Here is a 22,471-nt window from a genome sequence, read left to right as displayed (position 1 = left end):
CATTGAAGAGAAAAGAATCGATAGCAAGCATTAATACAATATTTATAAATAGTTATATATATTTAAAGGTTATATAACTAAATATTTATTATCAATTTTATTTTATTTTTAACTTTTTTTAAAAAAAATAATCAAGATAAGATAAGATAAGATTAGATAGATAAGAGAATGAAGATGTATAGAATAGATAGTACCACAATGGTATTGTCGATTGTAGTATTATTTTTCGGATCTATATTGGTATGCAGTGCAGGCGATCATCATAAATACTCACATGGTGACAAGATTCCATTCTATGTCAATAATATCGGTCCATTCTCAAATCCATCTGAGACCTATGAGTATTTCTCATTGCCTTTTTGCCGACCTGAGCATTTGACTCACAAAAAGTCAAAGTTGGGTGAGATCTTACAAGGTGATTCTGCTGTTCTTTCAGATTATGATTTACCATTTAGAGGTAAGAATATTTAAATTTAATGAATCAACAACATCATACAAAATCAATCTAACCTTACATTCATATAATCATCTATTGAATTAATTCAATTAACAACTATACTTAATAATAATAATAATAATAAAACAGTCCAAAAAGATGATGAAAGACTATGTACAATGAAATTAACAAAAAAAGACATTCAAAAGTTTAAGGATGCAATCTCTGAGATGTATTATGCAGAGATGATCTACGATGATTTGCCAATATTCACATATATCGGTGCTTCTCAAGAAGATAAGGTTACACAGACCACCCGTTATGTATTGTTCACTCATCTACCATTCAAGATCGAATTCAACAATGACCAAGTAAGTAGTAGTATTATTAAACATCTTCTATGTACGTACGTGTATACCCATGATGTGCTAACCGACTATTATAATCTATAGATTATTAGAATCGAAATAGATACAGAGGAATTGAGTGGAGTAGAGTTGGCAGATGAAGAGGAAATGACAGTGACTCTTACCTACAGCGCAAAGTGGAAGCAAATCGACTATCCATTCTCCAAGAGAATGGAACTTTACGAGGACTTCTTCCCAAAGGAATTGGAAATTCATTGGCTTTCAATTATGAACTCTTTCTTCTTGGTTGTACTTCTCACTGGTTTCCTTTCTATCATCATTATGAGAATCTTAAAGAACGATTACTCGAGATACTCAAAGGCTGACGATGAAGAAGATGGTGATTGTAAGTATTTTATATTTATAAACTATTTAAATTAACACACTCTAGAGTTGTCTCTAACCACTTTGAATGATATCATCATCGATGCAATATTTATAGATCAAGAGGATTATGGATGGAAATTGATTCATGGTGATGTATTTAGATTCCCACCATACAAGAATTTGTTCTCTGCTCTCTATGGTATTGGTTGGCAATTCATTACAATTGTATCTGGTATTCTAATTCTTGCTTTGTTTGGCACATTCTATCCAAATAATGGTGGAAATATGTACACTGCCGGTGTTGTCTTGTACGCACTAACCTCAAGTATGTATAACGAATTGATGATTATTGTGACAGTGATATTAATATTATTTTCTCTACACATAAAGTTATCTCTGGATATCAATCAGCTAAAATGTACAGAAATATGGGTGGCAATAAGTGGGCTTGGAATATTGTTTTAGCAGCCACTATCTTTACAGTTCCACTTCTGATTGTTGCTTTCCTCTCAAATACTGTTGCCGTTACCTGGCACTCTACTGTTGCTATTCCAATTCTCACAATCATTGAAGTTCTCACTATTTGGGCATTGGTTGGTTTCCCACTGACTGTTATCGGTGGAATTGCTGGTAGACGTTGGTCAGGTCCATTGGAGGTACCATGCCGTACCAAGAACTTCCCACGTGAAATCCCACCTATCCCATGGTTCCGTCGTCTGCCATTCCAAATGTTGATGGCCGGTTTCCTCCCATTCAGTGCTATCTATATCGAACTGTTTTACATTTTTAACTCTGTTTGGGGACACAACAGCTACACACTCTACGGTATCCTATGTCTAGTCTTTATAATCCTTGTGATTGTGACATCTTGTATCACCGTTGCTTTTACCTACTTCCAACTGTCGATGGAAGATCATCGTTGGTGGTGGACATCATTCATAAATGGAGGGTAAATATTAAACATTTGACGATCACCGAAATGGCTAACTTACTAACTCTCTATCAATTCAACATTTAAATAGTGCAACAGGTATTTTCATTTATATTTACAGTATATTCTATTATATTTACAGATCTCACATGTATGGATTCCTTCAAAGTACATTCTATTTCACATACATGTTGATCGTTTGCTATTTCTTCTTTATTATGCTTGGAACAGTAGGATTCTTCAGTTCTTTAATTTTTGTCAAGAAAATCTATCAGACTTTGAAATCAGATTAATATTGTCACAAAGAATAATCATTTTTTTTAATAAACATTCAAACAAAAATAATCGATATTATAAAGTTAAAATTGATCAACCATGTCCTTTTTTCGAAATCATCTTTTCCACAAAATTTAATATAACAAAACTATAAAATCTATCTTTTATCTATTATTTAAAGATATTATTTCTCATACTTTGACTGTTGCCAAAAAAAAACTCAATACTAATCACAATAAATAAAAAAACATATGTTTTTTTATATATCTAGATATTTATTATTATATTTATTAATTTTTTTATTTTTATTTTTTTGTAATTTATTTGTTGTATGTTGCTTTGTTTGATAGAAAGAGTGATGAAGTAAAGACAAGTTTGAGTTGTCAGTTGGTTGTTGGTTGTTGTTGTTGTGGTAGGTGTGATGGGTCTGGGGAAAAAGAGGGAGGATGTTTAGAGAGTGTTAATAGGTCCTATTATATTAATATACAAAGTGTGGTCAGAAACAGTCCTTCCACAACAATGGGGGCGACGTTGGTTTGAAATTTATGATTCTGTTTTTGAGAATGAGCTATTGTTATAGTTGTCTGATTATTGTTTGACTATTGTATTATTGGTTGTTTTGATTATTATTTTTTTTTTTGATTGTTTTATTTCTGTCTTTTTTTAAGCCCAGATCTATTATTATATAAATAAAGAATATGATGAGATGGTGATGATGAAATATTAAAGAATGATTGTATTAATAAAATGTTCTACTTGGAATTATATTATATGATAATATGAATATACATACCTTGAGAAGACTGTCCCAACTACCAGTGCAAAGAGCCATACCGTCGACAGAAACACCCAAGCAAGATACACGATTACCGTGACCGGTGAGAGATACGATACGCTCACCCTTGAGGGTATCCCAAACATTGCATGAAAAGTCGTCGTAACCGGCAAACAAGAAACGACCAGAAATTGAAAAACCGACAGAGGTAATACCACATAAAATATTGTCGTGGGTGTATTGCATCAATTCACGGTCGGCACGAATATCGAACAATCTGCAGGAGGCATCATCAGAACCAGTACCAAATGAAAGTCCATTAGGGAAGTATCTGTTAATAGAGAAGAGAAAAAAAATAAAAAGAAATAAGAAAAGAAGAAAAAATAAATAGAAAAAGGATATTAGTTTAAATTTAAATAAATAATATTAATATTAATTAATTAATTGTTACTTACTGGACGGCGTTAATATCAGCATCGTGACCAGTGAAGGTTTGGACACATTTACCACCACGGATATCCCACAATTTAGCGGTAGCATCACAGGCACCGGAAATGAAGTAGTTCTTGTCTGGTGACACGGAAACGCTCATGACGTCACCGTTGTGATCAGAAAACTCGGTAATCTTTGTACCATTCTCAATATCCCACAAAATACATGACATATCACCACTACTTGTTACAATTTGTCTATCGTTAAGGAATCTACAGCACGACAAATAACCAGTGTGTGAGTTAAGCTCACGGCACACTCTGATTGGGACTTCTCTACTACGGAGATTATAAATCGAACAAATATTATCTAAACCACCACATGCTACAAAATTGGCAGTCGGTGAATAGGCACAAGTCATAACCCATGATGATCTAAAAATATTAAAAAAAAAAAAAAAAAAAGTTAAATTATATATTTTTTTCTGTTATACAACCAACTTTTCAATTATAAAAAAGTTAAAGTTATTAATAACTGTATATACATACCTCAATGGAATAGCGTGTACTTTGTTGGTAGTAAGACCATCCCAAACCAACAATTTACCATCTTGAGAGGCAGATACTAAATGAGTTGAATCTTCAGCCCAGTGCATAGCGTAAATCTTGGCAAGATGACCCTTGAGTGTTCTTCTAATCTTGATCTTATTGTCCAACTTTGGTAGATTTGGAAGATCACGAGTGAATACCTTGACTATAATTTATTATTTGTATTTTATTAATATAAATATTTATTTATTTAAAAAATTATTATACTTACGAGATGTATCATTCATAACTTCTCTGTTGGTTCTAATTTGTTCCTTCATAACCTCTGCATCTCTACGTGCTTGTTGAATTCTTTCTGAAATATCTGACATTTTGTTGCTGTTTTATTTGAAGATCTATTGATTTCTTTAGAGTAGTATATGGTTTGATTGTTAATTAAAATTACAATGTAAAATATAAATAATTGTTTGTTTGTTTGTTTGATTTATTGATTGATTGGAAAAGTGTGTGTGAACTTGGTTTATATATTTTATATTTATATATATTTTATTTATATTTATGTACAAAGAGTAATTATAATGTGACAATGATTTAAAACTATATGATTTATTTAAATGAGTGAAATTGCTGTAGATTTGATTGTTATATTATTTTTATTATAATATTCTTTTCTTTTTAAAAAAAAATAATATATGTATATTTATAAATAATAATAAAAAAACAACAGCAAAAAAAAAAAAATTTTAAAATACAAAAAAAAATTGATGAATGTCCAAAAAAAAAAAAAAATAGGAAAAAATAAAAAATAAAAAAATAAAAAATAAAAAAAACAATTTGGATTAGATTTGCAAAGTATTTATGTCTTTTTTTTTGATTGATTCGTTGTGATTTTATTTTTTTTTGTTTAAAAAAATAAAATAAAATATGTTATTTTTAAAATATTGGATAATTAATTATTTCGTATTTGATTTTTTTTTTTTGAACATATAATTTGATAAATGTAATTTTAATCACATAACAAGTAACACCAGCAGTAATAATTGATTGTGAAAAAAGATCTAAAAAAGGTTTTTACCACACAAAATAGCTTGAAAATTTTTATGTTATTTTTTTTCAAGTGGGTGGATCAAAAAATAATAATGGTCAAATAAATAAGATTTGGATCGAAAAAAAAAAAAAAAAAAAAAAAAAAAAAAAAACTAAACTAAATATTTGAAGGGATAGATCTAAGTATGATGTGATCCTCGATTGATTTGATTGAGTCATATATATAGTTCACGAGCATATATGATAATATTCGCATGATACTGCAGTTGTGTTAATTGCCATGTTTAATAACTTTATCTATTGAGTTGATTGTTATTCTATTTATGCCAAATGTTTGTTTTGTCATTGATTTAAATGTTCATTCTTTTGAAAATATAAATAAAAATAGTATAGCTAAATTCAATATTCAATAGACTATTTCAACTATTATAATTGTTGAGTGTCGACTATTTTGATCCTTGCATAATCCAATTTGTTTGTTTTGCTTTGCTTTGATTTGATTTGTTTTTGTTAACTGTCATGATTAAATTACTATGAATCTATCAACTACCTTTTCTTTGATAATATTACAAGTGGACTACTTTTGAATGATTCTATATATTTTCTAGAAATATATATTAACTATATGAATTTATAAATAAAATTATAGTGAAGCAACAATATAAATATATATATAAATATATTGAGTTTTTGTATGTTTGATTGTGTTTAATGTGTGATGAGTCGTTGAGTTGATTTGATTTTTATTATTTATTAATGTGTTGTTATTTTATTTTTATTATTATGTTATATGTGTTGTGTGAATATTTTAGTTTTTATTTTGCTGTTGATGTTTCAGTATGAGAAGCCTGTGGTTTAGTGTGAGGTCTTTATTTTGTTGAATTTTTTTATTTTGAACCAAATTGTTTTCAAAAAAAATGATCAATCAAAAAAACTGATCAAAAAAAAAAAAAAAAAAAAATACACAAAAAAAAACTACAAAAGTCCTCCATACACAAGGAAATGGTCACCTTGTAAATAGTAAGCTTGGAAACCTGTCACTTGGTATGAGAATCTTAAATGTCGTCAACTGTTGAGATAATAAACAACAAATACGATTGTTGATCAGTTATGTTTTGTTTCTTACATTATTTATTCTTTGTTTTTGTTTTGTTTGTTTTTTATTATTAAAAAAAAAAAAAGTTTGTTCGATTGTTTGATTGTTTATTTGATACAAGTTTATTATTACTACTACTTTACAGAAAAACAACAATTAAATAATATTATATTCTATTTTATCTATTTATATAAATACTATTATTATTATTATTGGTTGAAATTTAAAGTGATTGGAAAAAAAAAAAAGAGAAGAAGATGGTAGCGGCGATGGGGTGTAATAAAAGCTCGAGTTTTGCCCACCTACTATCAAAAAAAATGTGTAAATCCAAGGAATTAATAGCAATCTTCCAACTTTTTAAACAACGAAAAAAAAAAAGAAAAAAAAACTTAAGACTCGATCACTCTTTGTGTAACCAAAGGTTGGTTTTTGAAAAAAACTGATAGTCAAAAAATTTTTTTTTAATATAAAACAATCAATCTTGGAGGTAGCCCCCCAACTTTTCAAACAGCAAAAAAAAAAAAAAAGAGATGGTTTTTTTCTTTACACCAAAAACGAAAGGAGTGATTTTAATGAACCTTACACACTGGTTTTGACTCTATTTTTTTTTGTTTGGTGTTGAGAGGGTTTCTTCCAGATCCTTAAACAAATAAATACAGTAAATCTGGATTGTAAATAAATTATTTGTTGAAAAAGATTAAACCCCATTTGTTATTAACTTCTAAAATTAAACTTTGAGAAAACATCAAATTGGTTGAAATATTTGAGAACTACTGCTTTTTTTTTTTTTTTTTTTTTTTTGATAAACATTTTAAGTGGTTCTTTTTGAGGTTAAATTTTTGATTGGTGGAATGAACTTCAATTTGGTTTGAATACACACACAGAACTATAATTAATATCATTGATTTCGAAAGTGAAAAGATGCTTAAAACGAAATCTTTGATATTTAGTGAGTCAAACTTTGCAGCACGATATTTTCAATATTTGCAATGCATTGACCAAAACCAAAAACAACAACATTGGCATCATCAAAAATATCGAGTGGTAATAGAACAAGTGTGTTTGCGGTGTAATATTTTAAGTATTTCTAATCCACAACACCCCATCAGTACCAATTTCCAAGTATTCGTTAATAGTAAAATCTATCCCCAACAACAGCGACAACAACAATATCAGCGATCAACTATTGCATCACATCTATTCAATTCAAATTCCAACCTATCATTCACCACAAAATCATTTCCACAAAACTACAAAGATCATCTCAACAACAGCAATAATATCAAGATGTCCAAGAAAAGATCTGTTGTCAAAATAGAGTACGAGAAAGATGCAAATGACAATGATGATGACAATAACACTCCAACACTCTCTGGTTTTCCTGATCATAATCTAAAGGACAAACAAATAGAAAATAGTGGTATGCATAATATTAAATTAATAATAATAAAATAAATAATATTAATATAATGTTATAGTTAAAAAAGAAAAGTTAGAAGAAGAAGAAGATGTAGAAGATGATAAAACAACAACTACAACGACGACAACTACAACATCAACATCATCATCATCATCAGCTGACACCAAGAGACCACTGATCAGTAGAAAGAAACTAAGAGTGTCTACAGAGAATGTTGTTGAAGGTAGAGTAAAGAAAGCAGTAGATAAGTTAGAAGCTAATAGAAAACATTGGAAAGAAGAATGGGATTTGATAGCAGAGATGAGAGGTTCGCAATTGGCACCAGTTGATTGGGCAGGATGTGAGACATTCAATGATAATACACTAGAAGATAAAGTATCGAGGTTCCACGTGTTGGTAGCATGCTTACTTTCATCACAGACCAAAGATGCTGTAACCTACGCTGCAATGAACAAGTTGAAAGCTCATGGATTGACTGTCGACAACATTATAGCTACATCACACGAAACAATAGAAACATTATTATATCCTGTGTCATTCTATAAAAGAAAAGCAATGTATGTAAAGTGTACACTTAACATATCTAATTATCATTGTATATCTAATGCTATCTTGTTTATTTATTATTATGATTGGTTTCTTTCTTTTATATTTTTTAGATATCTAAAAAAGATTGTAAATATAATGAAAGAGAAGTATAAAGGTGATATTCCAGAGGCATATAATGATATCATGAGTCTGCCAGGTATAGGATTAAAGATGACCAATCTTATTGTTCAGGCTTGGGGAAGAGTCGAAGGAATTGCAGTAGATGTTCATATGCATCGTATTTGCAATCGTTTGGGATGGGTCAATACCAACACACCCGAGGAGACAACGAAAGCACTTCAAGATTGGGTGCCAAGAGATCGATGGGCCGAAATCAACAAGTTATTGGTTGGATTCGGACAAACTGTATGCGCACCAACAAGACCAAAGTGTGAATCATGTAAGATCAATCACCTTTGTCCTACAGGTATTCAGAATATGAAATCAACACCAACAACAACAAAGAAAGAGAAATCTATAAAAAAAGAGAAAACTATAAAGAAAGAGAAATAATCTCTAAAGCTTAACTCAATATTCATATTTGTATATACACAATAAAAGGTATTAAAGAGCACATACCATCTATTTCAAGTAGAAATAGATAGTTTATTTCATTAATGATAGTTTATAAACTATAAGAGTAACATATTTATTGTATATATTTGTTTGTTTGATTTGTTTTTTTTTTTTAACAAAGTTGAACACTTACTTATAAACACGATTGCTATTCGATTGTAAATCATTACTCCAATCCAATATCTTTCATCGATATCATAATCATATTCAACATCAAATTACTCTCCACTTCTCACACTCTTCCTCTTTCTCTATTTTGATCATATCATTTTAATAATCCACCAACATCGTAATTAATTCTTTAATATCAATAAAATAAAATAAAATAAAATAACAAAACTACATCGATCCAACATCCACGATATATCCACATAAATCAACAAACAACTATCATCGACATTTGTCGCTATTATATATTTATCAATCGAATAATATTATTTTATGTGTATGTAATAGTTGTTAGTGGTGTTTTTGAGTCAAATAAATTAAAGTCGCCTTTATATCCACATAATAGTTAACATTATGGTGATCCTAAAAGTGTTTTTTCAATATTTCCAAAACAAAAAAAAGTAATGATTATCTTGTTATTATTATTGTTATTGTTATTTTAATAGTCATTCGTTGTCTTTGTCAAGTGGTTGTCTCCTCTTCTTGTCAGCATCGTCACCTCCTCGAATTCGGCTGTCCTTTTTCCTCGTCGTCGTCGTCTCCGCGATAAATAAAGAAGTCATCTTATTTATGTCCCGTCAAAGTCCTTCCGTCAGTCAGTCAGTCAGTCAATCCATCAGTAAGTCTCCTTGATCTATTGTCTACACTCTTTCGTTTTTTACTCGCCTCGACTCGCAACTATTAATAATACTTTTTTGTTTCTATTATGTTTTTTTTGTTTTTGTTTTAAAAGTTGGCCAACTTTAAATTATTGGTCGTTGGGGATTGAATCAATATCGATTGGTGGAGGAGGTGGTGGTAAAGATTGAGAATCACCAGTTGCACTGCCGTGGCCTGACTTGGTGATACCTTTCTTTGCCATACCGACATCCCAATCCAATCTAAGTCTTCTACCTTCAACGTCAGTTGTATTGTAGCTATCGTTCACATGTACATAGAGTTTGATTAGGTCAATTGTCCGATCGCATTGTATCTCAATCTTTTATTATTGTTTTCTAATTTCGAATACTTACTGTTTGAATGCTTCTTCGGCATCAGTTTTCGATTCAAACTCAACAAAGGCATATCCCTTGTTGTGTCCAGTCTTTCTATCGAATCCGACATTTACATTTGCCAAAGTACCAAACTTACCAAACAAAGAAGTAAGATGTGTTTCATTGAAGTGGTATGGTAGATTACCAACAAACAAACATTTACTCTTATCTCTTTCTTCTTGATCCATAATATGACTAAGACACAAAAACAAAAATAAGAATAAAGTTAGATTATCAATATTTTTTTGTAAAAAAAGTAATAATAATAATAATAGAAATAACATACTTTTCTCTTCTTGGTGGTCTTCTGTATGGGTGTCCTCTATCTCTGTATCCACCACCGTATCCACCACCACCACCACCACCACCTCCATATCCACCACCGTAACCACCGCCACCGCCACCACCACCGTATCCTCTACGTTCGTATCCACCACCATATCCGTGATCACGGTAACTATCTCTGTAGTAGTGATCTCTTGGATCTCTTCCGTAGTCTCTATCACGGTATCCACCGCCATATCCACGGGGTGGAGGATAACGGTCTCTGTATCCACCACCATAGCCACCACCGTAACCACCTCCGTAGCCACTACCGTAGTCACCATAGGTCTGACCACCGCCACCGCTGTATCCACCACTGGAACCGCTGCTCGAACCATATCCACCGGAACCGTATCCACTTCCGCTACCGTATCCACTGCTGCTACCTCCGTTTGCTGATGGTGGTGGTGGATAATCGTTGTAACCCGATCTACTCGATCTCGATGGCGAGTATCGCTCATAGGCATCTATATTCTGTGATTCATCTCTCTTTACAGATTCATCCTATAATTGTTATTTATTTCAAAAGTTTAATTTTATATTAACATCATCATCATAATCAACAACAAATCTACGATCTAGATTTAAGTATATTTATATTACCATTTTTTTATAACTAAATTTTTTCTAAAATGATATGAATAAAAAAAATCACCAGTTTCATTAAAAAAAAAAAAAAAGCATAAAATAAAATTTGATAAATTTGCTTTTTTTTTTTTTTTAATGAATTTTATTTTATTTTAATTTTAGAAAAAAAAAACAATTTTGTTAATTATGTTTATTTTTTATTAACTAAATATTTATAAAACTTATAAATATTCAAAAATATTTTGACAAATAATTAAACTACTAATACTTGATAATTTACCAATGTATATATATATAATTAATTTAAAATTTCGTTCCGATATATATTTAATATTATGAGTCTTTTTTGATAAAATTCCCATTTTAAATAATTTCTGATTTTTTTTAGCAACCAATTTCCAAAGCACTTCAATCAAACTATTTATAAAAGTAATTGAAAGTTTTTAAAAAATAAAATAAATCTTATTTTTTATTAATATCTTATATAATTTTTTTTTTTAAAATACAAATTTAAAAAATGACTACAAGTGCAGCTGATAGAAAAGAGTTTAAATCAGCAATTTGTATTGCCCCGCCTATAGAGTTGTGCAATCAAGTCCAACAGTGGCGACAAAATCATGATGCCGCTTTCAATAGGTGGATGCCACATATTAATTTGTAAATATCACAAAAATGATGATAAACATTTTCATTCATTCATTCCATCTAATTTTGTTTTTCCATTATGTAATATTAGGATTTTCCCATTTGTACCATTAGATATGTTTGAATCAAAGTTGCCTCAACTTCAAGAGGCAGTAGGTAGAGTACCTGCTTTCAAAATCAAATTCAATGAGTTCTCTTACTTTGAACATGGTAAGAAGTGTGTACTCTGGTTGGCGCCGGAAACCGACCGTCCCTTTGCTATTCATGAATTGCAATCCGCTCTCACCGGAGCATTACCAGGTTTCAATGAGTTGTCCGATCGTGGATTCACTCCGCACATGACCATCGGTCAATTCGGTACATTGAAGGAAACTCAATCAAAGATCTCACAATTCAAAGCGGTTTTGACTCCAATCGAATTCATGGTCACCGAAATACCAATGATAAATCGTGTTGGTGATACACCATTCGTAGTTATCAATACTTTGAAACTTGGTCCACCAAATTAATTTACTTTAAATTGGCAATAAAATACTTTATATATTTGTAATATTATTATAGTTTGAAAAAAAAAAAAAAAATCATAGATTATTTTTATAAATAAATAACATGCCAATCCAGATATTATATTAAATTAAAATATATTTTATAATTAATTGCTTAATGAGCCTAGAAAAAGTACTCATAGTTTAAAAAAAAAGAATTTATTTTGATTGTGGATTTGAAAGTTTCGATGGTTTAGTGGGACAAGAATCTTTCAGCCTCCAAAGCACTCATACAACCAGTACCGGCAGCAGTGATGGCTTGTCTGTAGATTTTATCTTGTACGTCACCACAGGCAAACACACCTTTTACGTTGGTCTCGGTGGAGTGTCCCTTGGTGATAATGTAACCGGTTTCGTCGGTTTCGATTTGACCGTTCAAGAAAGCAGTGTTTGGAACGTGTCCGATGGCGTAGAACAAACCACCGACTTCCAACTTTTTCTCCTCCTTGGTGAGGACGTTCTGGATGGTCAAATCGGTGAGCTTGTCACCACCTTGGGCAGAGAGCAAAGTGTGATTCCAAATGATCTCGATCTTTGGGTTGGTCAAGACACGTTGTTGCATGGCTTTCGATGCACGCATCTCGTCTCTTCTAACCAACATTGTGACCTTGCTAGCGAAATGAGTGAGGAAGGTAGCTTCTTCACAGGCGGTATCACCTCCACCAACGACAGCCAAGTGCTTGTTACGATAGATTGGCAGGGCACCGTCACAAACGGCACATGCAGAGATACCCTTGCTCCAGTAGGTCTCTTCACCTGGTACACCCATCTTCTTGGCGGTGGCACCGGTGGCCAAGATGATTGATTTCGATTGGATTGGTTCTGGTTCGTCTTCAATGTAAATCTTGAATGGACGTTCGCTCAAATCGAGCTTTACAATATTCTTTGTTTCGATTCTGGCACCGCACTTGATCGATTGCTCACGCATTCTATCCATCAACTCTGGACCTGAGATTTCACCTGGGAAACCTGGGAAATTCTCAATCTCTGTAGTAGTAGTTAATTGACCACCGGCGGCAACTCCACCAGCCATGAAACCTTCAAACATCAATGGATCCAAACGAGCTCTATAATAATGACGACGACGACGACGACGACGACGACGACGATAAGAGAGGATGGTGATTAAGTCAATATTTATTCTTCGCTAATTTCTCAATTTTATCAATTGATACTATACCTTCCAGTGTAGACGGCGGCAGTGTGACCGGCAGGACCGGAACCAATGATTACGACATTTTCAATCTTTGATGGTGAGTATGAAGACATTTTTCTTTGTTGTTGTGATTGCTCTGTTAATGATAATGTATCTTTATTTTGATTGCTGACTTGTAAGAGTAAGGTAGTTGATGAAATAAGTCCAAATAGCTTTTTGCTTGTTGATGAACTCTGAGTAATACTACTGAATAACTTTGAAGAGAATGCTCTTGATGTGTTGTTGATAGTTGTATTGTAGGTAATGTTATTAAGTGTTGTTACTGATTTGACTGTTTTTGAGAATAAAGTTTTATTACTTGTTAACTTTGTACTCAATCGAAACATGTGATGATATTTGATGAAAGAAATTTAGTTTTTTTATTTTTTGTTCAAAAAATTTATGAAAATTTATGAACAAAATTTTTTTAAAGTCTTGTAATTTCCTTTTTTAAAAATAAAAAAAATTAAAATTAAAAAGGTAAAATATGTTGTGTGTGTTTGTGTGGAAGCTTATTTGTTCCAAAAGAATCCAAACTTAGAGTTGTTAATTTAATGAAATATCAGATTTTTGAAATTTCAATATCTTAATTAAGATAAACTAATTCCGAGAAGTTATTAATCAATTTATTTAGTGGATTATTCCAATAAACAAACATATACATATTTTTTGTGCAATTCATATGTATATTATTATTATTATAATTATAAAATGATAGAGTGTATAGATAATGATGATTTGTCTTTTTTGTGGTATTTATATTTTATTTTAAACAATATCTTTGTTATGATTAATCATATTTATTTCTTGTTCTTTTTTGATTGAATAAAATCTTCTGCAGTTGCTTCAGTTTGTTTTCTTTTATTCTATATATAGATTGTTTATTTTATAAAGATGAGGGGAGTTTTGTTAATAAAATGATTACATAGTATAATAATAGATTAATGATATTTACAATTTTCAAGTTCTCTTGAATCTTCTTTAGAGATTCCTCTTTGGATGGTAAGTTATTTTGTTGATTATTGCTGTAGTGTGGTCTCTCTTTCTCGGCTGGTGCAACCAGTGAAGATGCACGCTCCTGTTGTTTCTTGGCGACAGCCTCTGCTTGTTTCTCTTCACGTTCTTTCTTTTTCTTTTCAGCTTTCTTTGCCTCTGACAAAAAGTACTCTCCGCTTGCCATTTCGAGATCTTCTTTTCTTGGTAGTTGAGCGGGTGCGAATGGACCGGTGTCCTTCTTCTTTTGTTTGATCTGCTTCTTCTTTTGTTTGATTTTGGCAATGTCTCTGCTGCTCTGAACGTTGTTCTTCTTGAACTTTGGAATGAAACGATCCCACGACTCTGTCTTTAGCGATTCATCCTTCATCAACTCACGTCTGATCATCATCTCCTTGATATTGTATATCGGATGTATATTCTTCATGCAGTCCTCTACGATCTTGTTGACCTGGAGCAATCCATCCCACGGACCGATCGAAGCAACCGTTGTACCCTGCACCAAAACATAGCATCTAGTAAGCAACTCGATCGACTTTAATGTTGCACCATCCGGTCCAATCAATCTTTGTCTTCTCTTTACAAATCTCTCTTTATTTCTAACGGATCCACCAATCTTTATAATATCACAATTATTTTCATCCAACATAATTCTCTTTGCCTAAATGATCAATAACACAACACAACACAACATAATAATAATAATAAAGTTAAAATAGATGGTGTTAAAAATCAATAGTTATAACTAAAGTTAGTTTACATTTTTTTTAACTTACATGATGGAATGGAACAGAACGAGATAATAAACGAATGAGATCACGTGCTTTAAGGATTGCAACTGGATCCCAACACTTCTTGGTGGTGGTGACAGACATGCTACCATCAATGAGATCTAGTTTGCAAACGATACCGTGTTCATTCAATTCCTTCTCGACCAATGGCCAAATCTCTTTGATGTATTTCTCTCTGTACTTTGGAAACAGAGTAGAGAACGACGACTCATCATATAAAACACGACGTGGTACATCGTCTTTGGAGAGTGGTAAAGGTTTCCATGGGTCTATACCCTCTGGAATATCTAAATCAGATCTCTCTTTTTTGTTCTTTCCATATTTCTTCTTCTCTTGTTGTTCTTGAACTTCAACTTGATCCTCTGTATCTGACATTCTTTAATTGTAACAAAACAACTAATCTTTATTAAAGATATATATAATATATAAATAAAATATTAATAAAAAAATAAAATAAAAAAGTAAAGAAGTAAAAAAAAACAAAATTAATCAAGTGTCGTTTCGTTTTTTTTAGTTTTTTTTTTTTAATTTTGATAAATTTAAAGTTTTTTTTTTTTTTTTTTGAGCAATTGCTAAAGACAATGATATTTAAATAAGAGTGTAATTAAATGTTACTTAATTATTAAAAAGGCGCTTTATTTATATTTTTTCTTCTTTTTTTTTTTTTAAATATTACATATATAAATTATTTTATTGTCCAAAACATCTTAAAAGTGATTCAGCTAATTCTCTGATGGTTGTGTTTGGAACAGTTTGAATTGCTTTCAAAATTTCAACTGGAATTTGATTCTCTATTAATTTTCTTGCATGATCTATTTATTTGTTAATAAAAGTTAGTAAAGTTGGAGTAATAATAATAATAATTGTTTGACAAGATTGATAAAACTTACCGTATGGTGACATATCATTCAAAGTTTTTAGTACATAGAGAATGAGGTTCTCACTCGAGGCAGTACTTAAAATAGTTAAGAGTCCACTGATGACACCTTGGTTAGCAAGGATCTCAGAGTACTTCTCGGTGTTCAAGTGACGATTGATGATCATTATAGCCCACAGTTGAATACCTTCATTTGGATAGTTGATACATTGAGACAGAATCTTAAAACAATCTCTCTTGATAAACAAATTGAAATTATCAGCTGATTAATTAAAAAAAAAAAAAAAAAAAAAAAAGTTAGAAATAACCAACCAAGATATTAATTAGTTCCAATATTATTTATACATACATAAAAACATTAAATTATACAATGTACAAAGTGAATTTAATACAATATTTGGATTGCTTGTCTTTGTAAAGATATCCAATATCTTATCCATTCCACCATTTGAATTGATTTCAACTCTATTTATATCTGTTTATGATGAGGTGTTAGTTAGTGTTATTATTTAGTGTTTGGTTGTTAATTAATTGGTTTAAAGACTTACTTGAAATTGAAAGATTATACATAGTTCTAAGAGCAATACAAACTTGATCCTCCATCTTTGAATCCAAGAATCTTTGTACGATTGGAAGTAGTTTGGAGTTTCTAACCTGTGTCTTACCGCTCTCTGAGAAAGAGAATGTGTATACGAGATTAAGACATTGCTTGTTGACTTCTTCTTTCTCTTCGATTGAGTCTAAATTAACACGTTGTTGTGGCTCTGGTTCTTTAGTTGGCATATCAAGGAGTGAGATGGAGCTCGAGAGTGAGTCGAGTGATACCAATTGCTCTGGTGGTGGCGAGAGCAACATCGATACTGACTTGAGACAATTGTGTTCGACTAGTTGGTTTCTAATCTTTGGATTGTTAGAGACTGTAATCACAATCGAGAGTGTCTTGAATACGATCATCAATTGATTGGTATCTGGAGCCAATTCCTTCTTTGGCGATGCTTCAGTGGTTGGCAACGAGGTGTTGGCAGTCGGGAGCTGTGAGAGTGAAGCGGAGAGAAGCGACAACAGGTTTGGAATGGCATTTGGAAGTGTCTCGAGCACAGTGGCAAAAGAAGCATCATCCGAGCAAAGAGTGAGGAGATCGAGAAGTTGTAGCTTGATCTTTTGACTTGATTTAACGCCTTCCTTGATGGAGAGAATCGAAATGATGATGTCCAATCCAGTTACACCTTGGTCGTTGATCGAGGTGATGATATGATTCTTTGCCATATTGTTGAATCTACCGAGATTGGTGAGTGCAATTGCGGCAGACATAATTGTGTTTTCATCACTGGATGGACTGGAGAGCAGTGGAACGAGACCCATTATTCCACCTTGTTCGCATACCATCTTGGCGGTGTTTGGATCGGCAGCAAGTACAGCCAGTGTCTTGCAAGCAACTACCTTGTATTGCTCATTGCCAATGAATAGGAGATCCAAGAGTTGTGAGATTAACTTGGTATCGCAAATCAATGCACGACACTGTTGATTGGATGCCAAGTTAAAGATGGTTTCACACGAGTAGAGCTTGGCGTCGATGTTGATGTTGTTCGACATGAACTCTGGATTCGAAAGGATGTTGAGCAGTGGATTCAATGCACCTAGATTGACAATGAGTTCACACAACTCATCCTCAAGTGAGAGACCAAGAATGGTGACCAAAACGGCACATGCAACATTGACATTGGATGAGGAGAGAGCGTTGACCAAAGCTGGTAGACCGCCAGACTCGACAACACGTGCTCGACCTGGTCCGTCGACGACAATCGCCGATAAAGCATTGGCACTAGTGACTTGTGCAACGATATTGGTAGAGGAGAGCAGAGCAACAAGACCTGGAATTCCAGCTTTATTTGTAAAGATCTCCCAGATATTGGCGTTGTTAGAGTTACTAGAGAAGAGTGAAGAGATCAAGTGGATTGCCAAGCTCTTCACTGGCTGAGGAGTGCTGGGACTGATGATCAACTCTGAGATTTGACTGATAGCATTGGTAGACAAAAGATATCCACCGCATTCCGGACTCTTTGACAACTCCAGAAGAATGGAGAGTGAGTTCAAGAGAATCGATTCGTTCTTTGAGGTGAGGAGCTCCGATAGACTGGCAAGGATAGGTCCACTTGACATCAAAGATTCTCTCAAATCTGAAGAACTGGAACGAGAAATGGTATTCAAAACTGTGAGAGTGTATTCCTGGAGATAGGAGTTCTTCACTGCCAACAATGGAACCAATGACAAGATGATACCGGAATCGATAATCTTTCTAATTTGGTCTCCCATGTTCTCTCTGATCATCTGTGAGAGAATCAACACTGAAAACACTTGAGATTGAATGACAAAGTTGTCGTCTTGTGCACTCATACTCTGGAAGAGGTATTCGATGATGCATTGCACGATGTTGGTACCGAGGAGAACACTACGGTATTGGTCAGACTGACCTGCGAAACCAGAAACAATCTCCAATAGACAAACCAGTGTCTTGGGATCGTTGACATAGCTATTGAATGCCTGGACAAGAACACCAAGACATCCAAACTTGAATGCTTGTTCACGATTCGATTCGTTATCCTTACACAACTCGGCCAACGAGAAGATTGCACATTTCTTAACGTCTGGCGACTGGTTAGAGAGCATCTCTACAATCTGACGAATGGAAGCACCCTCGGAAATGACAAACTTGATCTCTGGCGAGTGAGAAGCGAGTCGTTGAAGAAGACGAAGTGCATTGGTCTTGATCAAGGTGTTTGACGAGGAGAGCAATGCCATCGAGTAGGTAAGTCCACCCTCACTCAACACCAAGATGGAGCAAGCTTCGTTCTCACAGAGATTGCTCAGTGCCTCCGAAGCAACTTGCTTGACAGACTCGTCAACCGATGGATTGAGAAGAGCGACCAACGCTTTCACACCGGCACCATCTTCAAAGTGAACAAACTCCTGTACGATGTTCTTTGAGTGCGATAGGTTACCGACCAACTTTACAGTGTTGTACTGTACCTTCTTAAAGAGTTCATGACGTTTGAGATCAGCATTATAGGTTGATTCTGCCATTTCCTCCAAATCACTGTATGGTATTTGACTTAGTGGCGAAAGAGCACCATTAACAACTGGTACCTCTTTCTTTGGAACTTGTGGTGGTGGAGTTGTCATGATATCAATCAAAACAGAGATACCTCCAACTTCAAATATATTATAACATGCTTTTTCTATTGATTATTTAATAATAATATTAATAAATCTTTAATTGTTGTGGAGAATACTAATAAAAAACATACCATTATTTAAAGCAATTCTTGATAAAATTTCAAGTGGAAGTACAATATTTTTACTTTTATCGCACATCATTGATAGAATTGGTTCAATTAAACCGTGTGTTCTTAATGATTCTTTACTTTGATCTAAAATGTTTTAAAGATTAAAATAGTAAGTTAATAAAAGTTATTTTAAAAATAATTAGTTAGTTAGTTAGTTGAATGATAACTTACCTGTTAAACAAAGTTGGTTAAAGATTGAAAGTGCCAATGGTTCAAGAGTTGGATTTCTAAATGATTGAAGCAAAGTCTTGATGAAGGCATCATTCGATGAAATTAGAACATGCAATTGTTTCACTGGATTATACTCCAAGATTTGATCTAAAAGCAATAGAATTGGTTCTTGTAATGCTGCATTTCCAGTGGAGTTGGAGTACAAGAATAGAATTGCTCCAACACCTGCCTCTGATGATGCAATTGCATTTGCACATAATTCTATTGATAAGAAGAAAAAGAAAAAAAATGATTGTTTTGTTAATAATTTGTTGTTAAACTTTAAATAATGATCATTGTTTCGTTTTCTATTACTTACTTGTTTTACTTAATGAGTATAACAATCTTATCAAGATATTATTTAATTGAACGATTTGTTTGGTAACAATCTCCAAGAGGAAGATGACACCACCCACTGAATAGAGTTTCTCAGCGTTCTTCTTATCGAGAATCGATAGTCTGGTGAGAATCTTGAGGACACTCTTGAGTATGTCGGGTCTGGTTGATGAAAGCAATGGTGTGACCGCTTCGATTGCATTGGATTGCGAGATGTTTGTGAGTGATTCTTCGTCGTGTGCCAAGATACGCAAAATCTTGAGAAGCTCCAATTGGAATTCCTCCTTGGAGATGGGTGTCTCGAGCAATGAAACAATCTGTACGATATGTGATTTCGTTACAATGTTTGAGAGCTTCAGAGTCTCGAGAGCGGGTGTGGTGGCTGGCGATGCCGCTGTCGATGCTGGTGTAGCCGGTGTCGCCGGTGAAGGTGGAACCGAGGAGGCAGCCGACGAACCACCCTGATTGGCAGCACTATTGGCATTCTTGTCGACATTGGACACAATGTTCTTCAATAGTCTGGCACAATCCAATTTAATCGATGGAATATCTGTACATGACATCAAATCAAATAGAGTAGCAATATATTCTGGTTCCTGAATAGTTTTCAATAACTTTTCATCTATAGTTATTATTATTATTATTATTATTATAACGATAACACGCATGTTAGTATTGAATTGAACTGTTTCTATCTTTACTTGTTTAATAATACATACATTTTGATAATAATGATAATATTTGACAAGCAATGGTTAGAGTATCACTCTTGTGATTCTCTTTTGTCATTCTAGAGATATATTCCAAGAATGGTTTCAATCCACCTACCAATGCACAATCAATCTTTTCAGCATTGTTCTGGTTGCTCAATAAGAAATCATAGATTTCAACTAGTGCTTGATATTGGTGGTTCAGATCTCTGTGGAAATCCAAGAAATATGGAACCAAACGTGAAATACATGTCTTATCATGATCTAAACGTAAAATATCAAAGAATCTATTAGTTAAATCAAATCGATAGGATTATATTATTGTTATTGTTATGATAAACATACCAGTTGTGTGAATGAAACAATATATACAAACTCTGACAGGATCCAAATGATTGAATTGTGGTATTGCAATTCTCTTTTGACTGCATGCATCACAAAACTCTCTTTGACAACATCTACAATGATGCTATTTGTACATATCAATTAGTTAATCATAGTTTTAAAAAAAAAAAAGAAAGGATAATAATAAAAAAAACATACTCTTCTTCTAATAACAGTGAATGGTAAATAACAATTTGCACAAGCAGGTATTGTCTTCTCTAGATCCCAGAGTGGTGCTGTTTGTGAGAGAATCGTAGTTGACTTTGGAATTGGTTGTCTAACTATCGTTGGAAGTGGAACTTGTGGAGCAGAAGAAGTTCTCTGTCTCTGTGGCTCTGGTGCTCTAACTGGTTGTTTTGGTTGTTGTTGTTGTGCCAATGTTCCTGGTAATGAGGAAGATGGAATATCTATGTATCAAATCAATCAATTGTTAGTAATTGAATAACTAATTAACATATCTATATATATAGTATATTACTTACTATAACCATATTCAGCCATTGAAGGATAGAAAGTATCATTCTGTTTCTTTGGTTGTATGGATGGGTAGTCGGAAGAAGCAGGTGGTGAAGAAGCTATTGGTTGTTGGTGATGATGTTGTTGCTGTGGAATTGAGATTGGTTGTTGTTGTTGCTGTTGTTGATGTAGCTGTTGTGAGAAGTTTGGATGAATCCAACTTGTCTTTTTGTTGATGTGGTCTATATAGTAAACACGACCTTGATTGTCGGTGGCTTCCTCCCAGCCCTCGGGTAAACTCGATGAGGATAGTGACGACTTTGAACTGGCAAGGCTCGATACGTTGAATGGTTTCGGTGATTGTGACATACCACCGCCAGAACCTGTAGTCGAAGTAGTTGCACCCATGCCACCAATTGGCATCGATCCTGCCGGACCTGAACCTGGTGGAGGTACCCACGACTGCTGCTGTGTCATCGGATTGAAATAGAACAAACGACCCATATTATCCATTGATATCTGCCAGCCAGGTGGAGGTGTTGGCATTCCACCCATTCCACCCATTCCTCCCATTCCACTATTTATATTCATATTATTATTATTATTATTATTCTATTACTTAAAATGTGTGATATAAAAAATGAAAATCAAAACTAATCTAAAAAAATAAAAAAAATAAAAAACCTTTATCTGTAATTTTATTATGTCTATCTATCTATATATATATATATATCTATGTAATGTTATTCTAAATAATTAATATTCTCTTTATATGTATTTATTTACATTAAATTATGTACAATTATTATTATTATTATTCTTTCTTTCTCGTATGTATCTAAATAATAAGGTTAAATTAGTTAACTTATTAATTTAGCTTTTCTATCTTATTTTGAAAAACATAAAAAAATTGAAGTAAATTGTTGATTAATGTTTTTTAAATTAAATTTTTTTTTTCGAAATTAAATTTATTTTTTTGAATTTTATAAAAATTTCTTACGTTTTAGGGAGT

At 32.8% G+C, this 22,471-nt stretch overlaps 8 protein-coding genes across 8 annotated transcripts; 3 read left to right on the top strand and 5 right to left on the bottom strand.

Moving 5' to 3' along the window:
- Window positions 1–168: 168 nt before the first annotated feature.
- On the top strand, window positions 169–2,917 carry phg1b (transmembrane 9 family protein; the record flags this gene model as incomplete). The annotated part of the gene is made up of 6 exons (XM_020581133.1): window positions 169–457; window positions 587–807; window positions 889–1,183; window positions 1,235–1,495; window positions 1,561–2,119; window positions 2,869–2,917. The coding sequence occupies 6 exons, from the start codon at window positions 169–171 to the stop codon at window positions 2,915–2,917; spliced, it is 1,674 nt and encodes a 557-aa protein (XP_020428718.1).
- Window positions 2,918–3,040: 123 nt separating this feature from the next.
- gpbA (WD40 repeat domain-containing protein) lies at window positions 3,041–4,503 on the bottom strand (the record flags this gene model as incomplete). Its single annotated transcript, XM_020581132.1, has 5 exons — window positions 3,041–3,052; window positions 3,171–3,483; window positions 3,608–4,018; window positions 4,133–4,337; window positions 4,404–4,503. The coding sequence occupies 5 exons, from the start codon at window positions 4,501–4,503 to the stop codon at window positions 3,041–3,043; spliced, it is 1,041 nt and encodes a 346-aa protein (XP_020428717.1).
- Window positions 4,504–6,181: 1,678 nt separating this feature from the next.
- On the top strand, window positions 6,182–8,796 carry apnB (endonuclease III domain-containing protein; the record flags this gene model as incomplete). Its single annotated transcript, XM_020581131.1, has 4 exons — window positions 6,182–6,192; window positions 7,226–7,695; window positions 7,763–8,252; window positions 8,355–8,796. 4 exons carry the CDS (start codon window positions 6,182–6,184, stop codon window positions 8,794–8,796), a joined length of 1,413 nt encoding a protein of 470 aa, XP_020428716.1.
- A 979-nt stretch (window positions 8,797–9,775) lies between these two features.
- PPL_10352 (RNA-binding region RNP-1 domain-containing protein) lies at window positions 9,776–10,991 on the bottom strand (the record flags this gene model as incomplete). Its single annotated transcript, XM_020581130.1, has 4 exons — window positions 9,776–9,944; window positions 10,041–10,256; window positions 10,348–10,889; window positions 10,989–10,991. The coding sequence occupies 4 exons, from the start codon at window positions 10,989–10,991 to the stop codon at window positions 9,776–9,778; spliced, it is 930 nt and encodes a 309-aa protein (XP_020428715.1).
- Window positions 10,992–11,490: 499 nt separating this feature from the next.
- On the top strand, window positions 11,491–12,127 carry PPL_10351 (2'-5' RNA ligase family protein; the record flags this gene model as incomplete). The annotated part of the gene is made up of 2 exons (XM_020581129.1): window positions 11,491–11,630; window positions 11,710–12,127. The coding sequence occupies 2 exons, from the start codon at window positions 11,491–11,493 to the stop codon at window positions 12,125–12,127; spliced, it is 558 nt and encodes a 185-aa protein (XP_020428714.1).
- Window positions 12,128–12,356: 229 nt separating this feature from the next.
- Window positions 12,357–13,705, bottom strand: trrA (thioredoxin-disulfide reductase; the record flags this gene model as incomplete). Its single annotated transcript, XM_020581128.1, has 2 exons — window positions 12,357–13,305; window positions 13,344–13,705. The coding sequence occupies 2 exons, from the start codon at window positions 13,703–13,705 to the stop codon at window positions 12,357–12,359; spliced, it is 1,311 nt and encodes a 436-aa protein (XP_020428713.1).
- Window positions 13,706–13,785: 80 nt separating this feature from the next.
- Window positions 13,786–15,517, bottom strand: PPL_10349 (KRR1 small subunit processome component; the record flags this gene model as incomplete). Its single annotated transcript, XM_020581127.1, has 3 exons — window positions 13,786–13,803; window positions 14,314–15,012; window positions 15,128–15,517. 3 exons carry the CDS (start codon window positions 15,515–15,517, stop codon window positions 13,786–13,788), a joined length of 1,107 nt encoding a protein of 368 aa, XP_020428712.1.
- Window positions 15,518–15,832: 315 nt separating this feature from the next.
- On the bottom strand, window positions 15,833–22,050 carry PPL_10348 (uncharacterized protein; the record flags this gene model as incomplete). Its single annotated transcript, XM_020581126.1, has 11 exons — window positions 15,833–15,954; window positions 16,033–16,281; window positions 16,369–16,494; window positions 16,568–19,255; window positions 19,325–19,447; window positions 19,535–19,795; window positions 19,893–20,531; window positions 20,629–20,883; window positions 20,965–21,088; window positions 21,163–21,410; window positions 21,486–22,050. 11 exons carry the CDS (start codon window positions 22,048–22,050, stop codon window positions 15,833–15,835), a joined length of 5,400 nt encoding a protein of 1,799 aa, XP_020428711.1.
- Window positions 22,051–22,471: the final 421 nt, after the last annotated feature.

The sequence above is a fragment of the Heterostelium album genome, assembly GCF_000004825.1.
Source record: "Heterostelium album PN500 unplaced genomic scaffold PPL_scaffold12, whole genome shotgun sequence".
Taxonomy (NCBI): Eukaryota; Evosea; class Eumycetozoa; order Acytosteliales; family Acytosteliaceae; genus Heterostelium; species Heterostelium album.
This window is presented reverse-complemented; position numbering and strand designations above follow the sequence as displayed.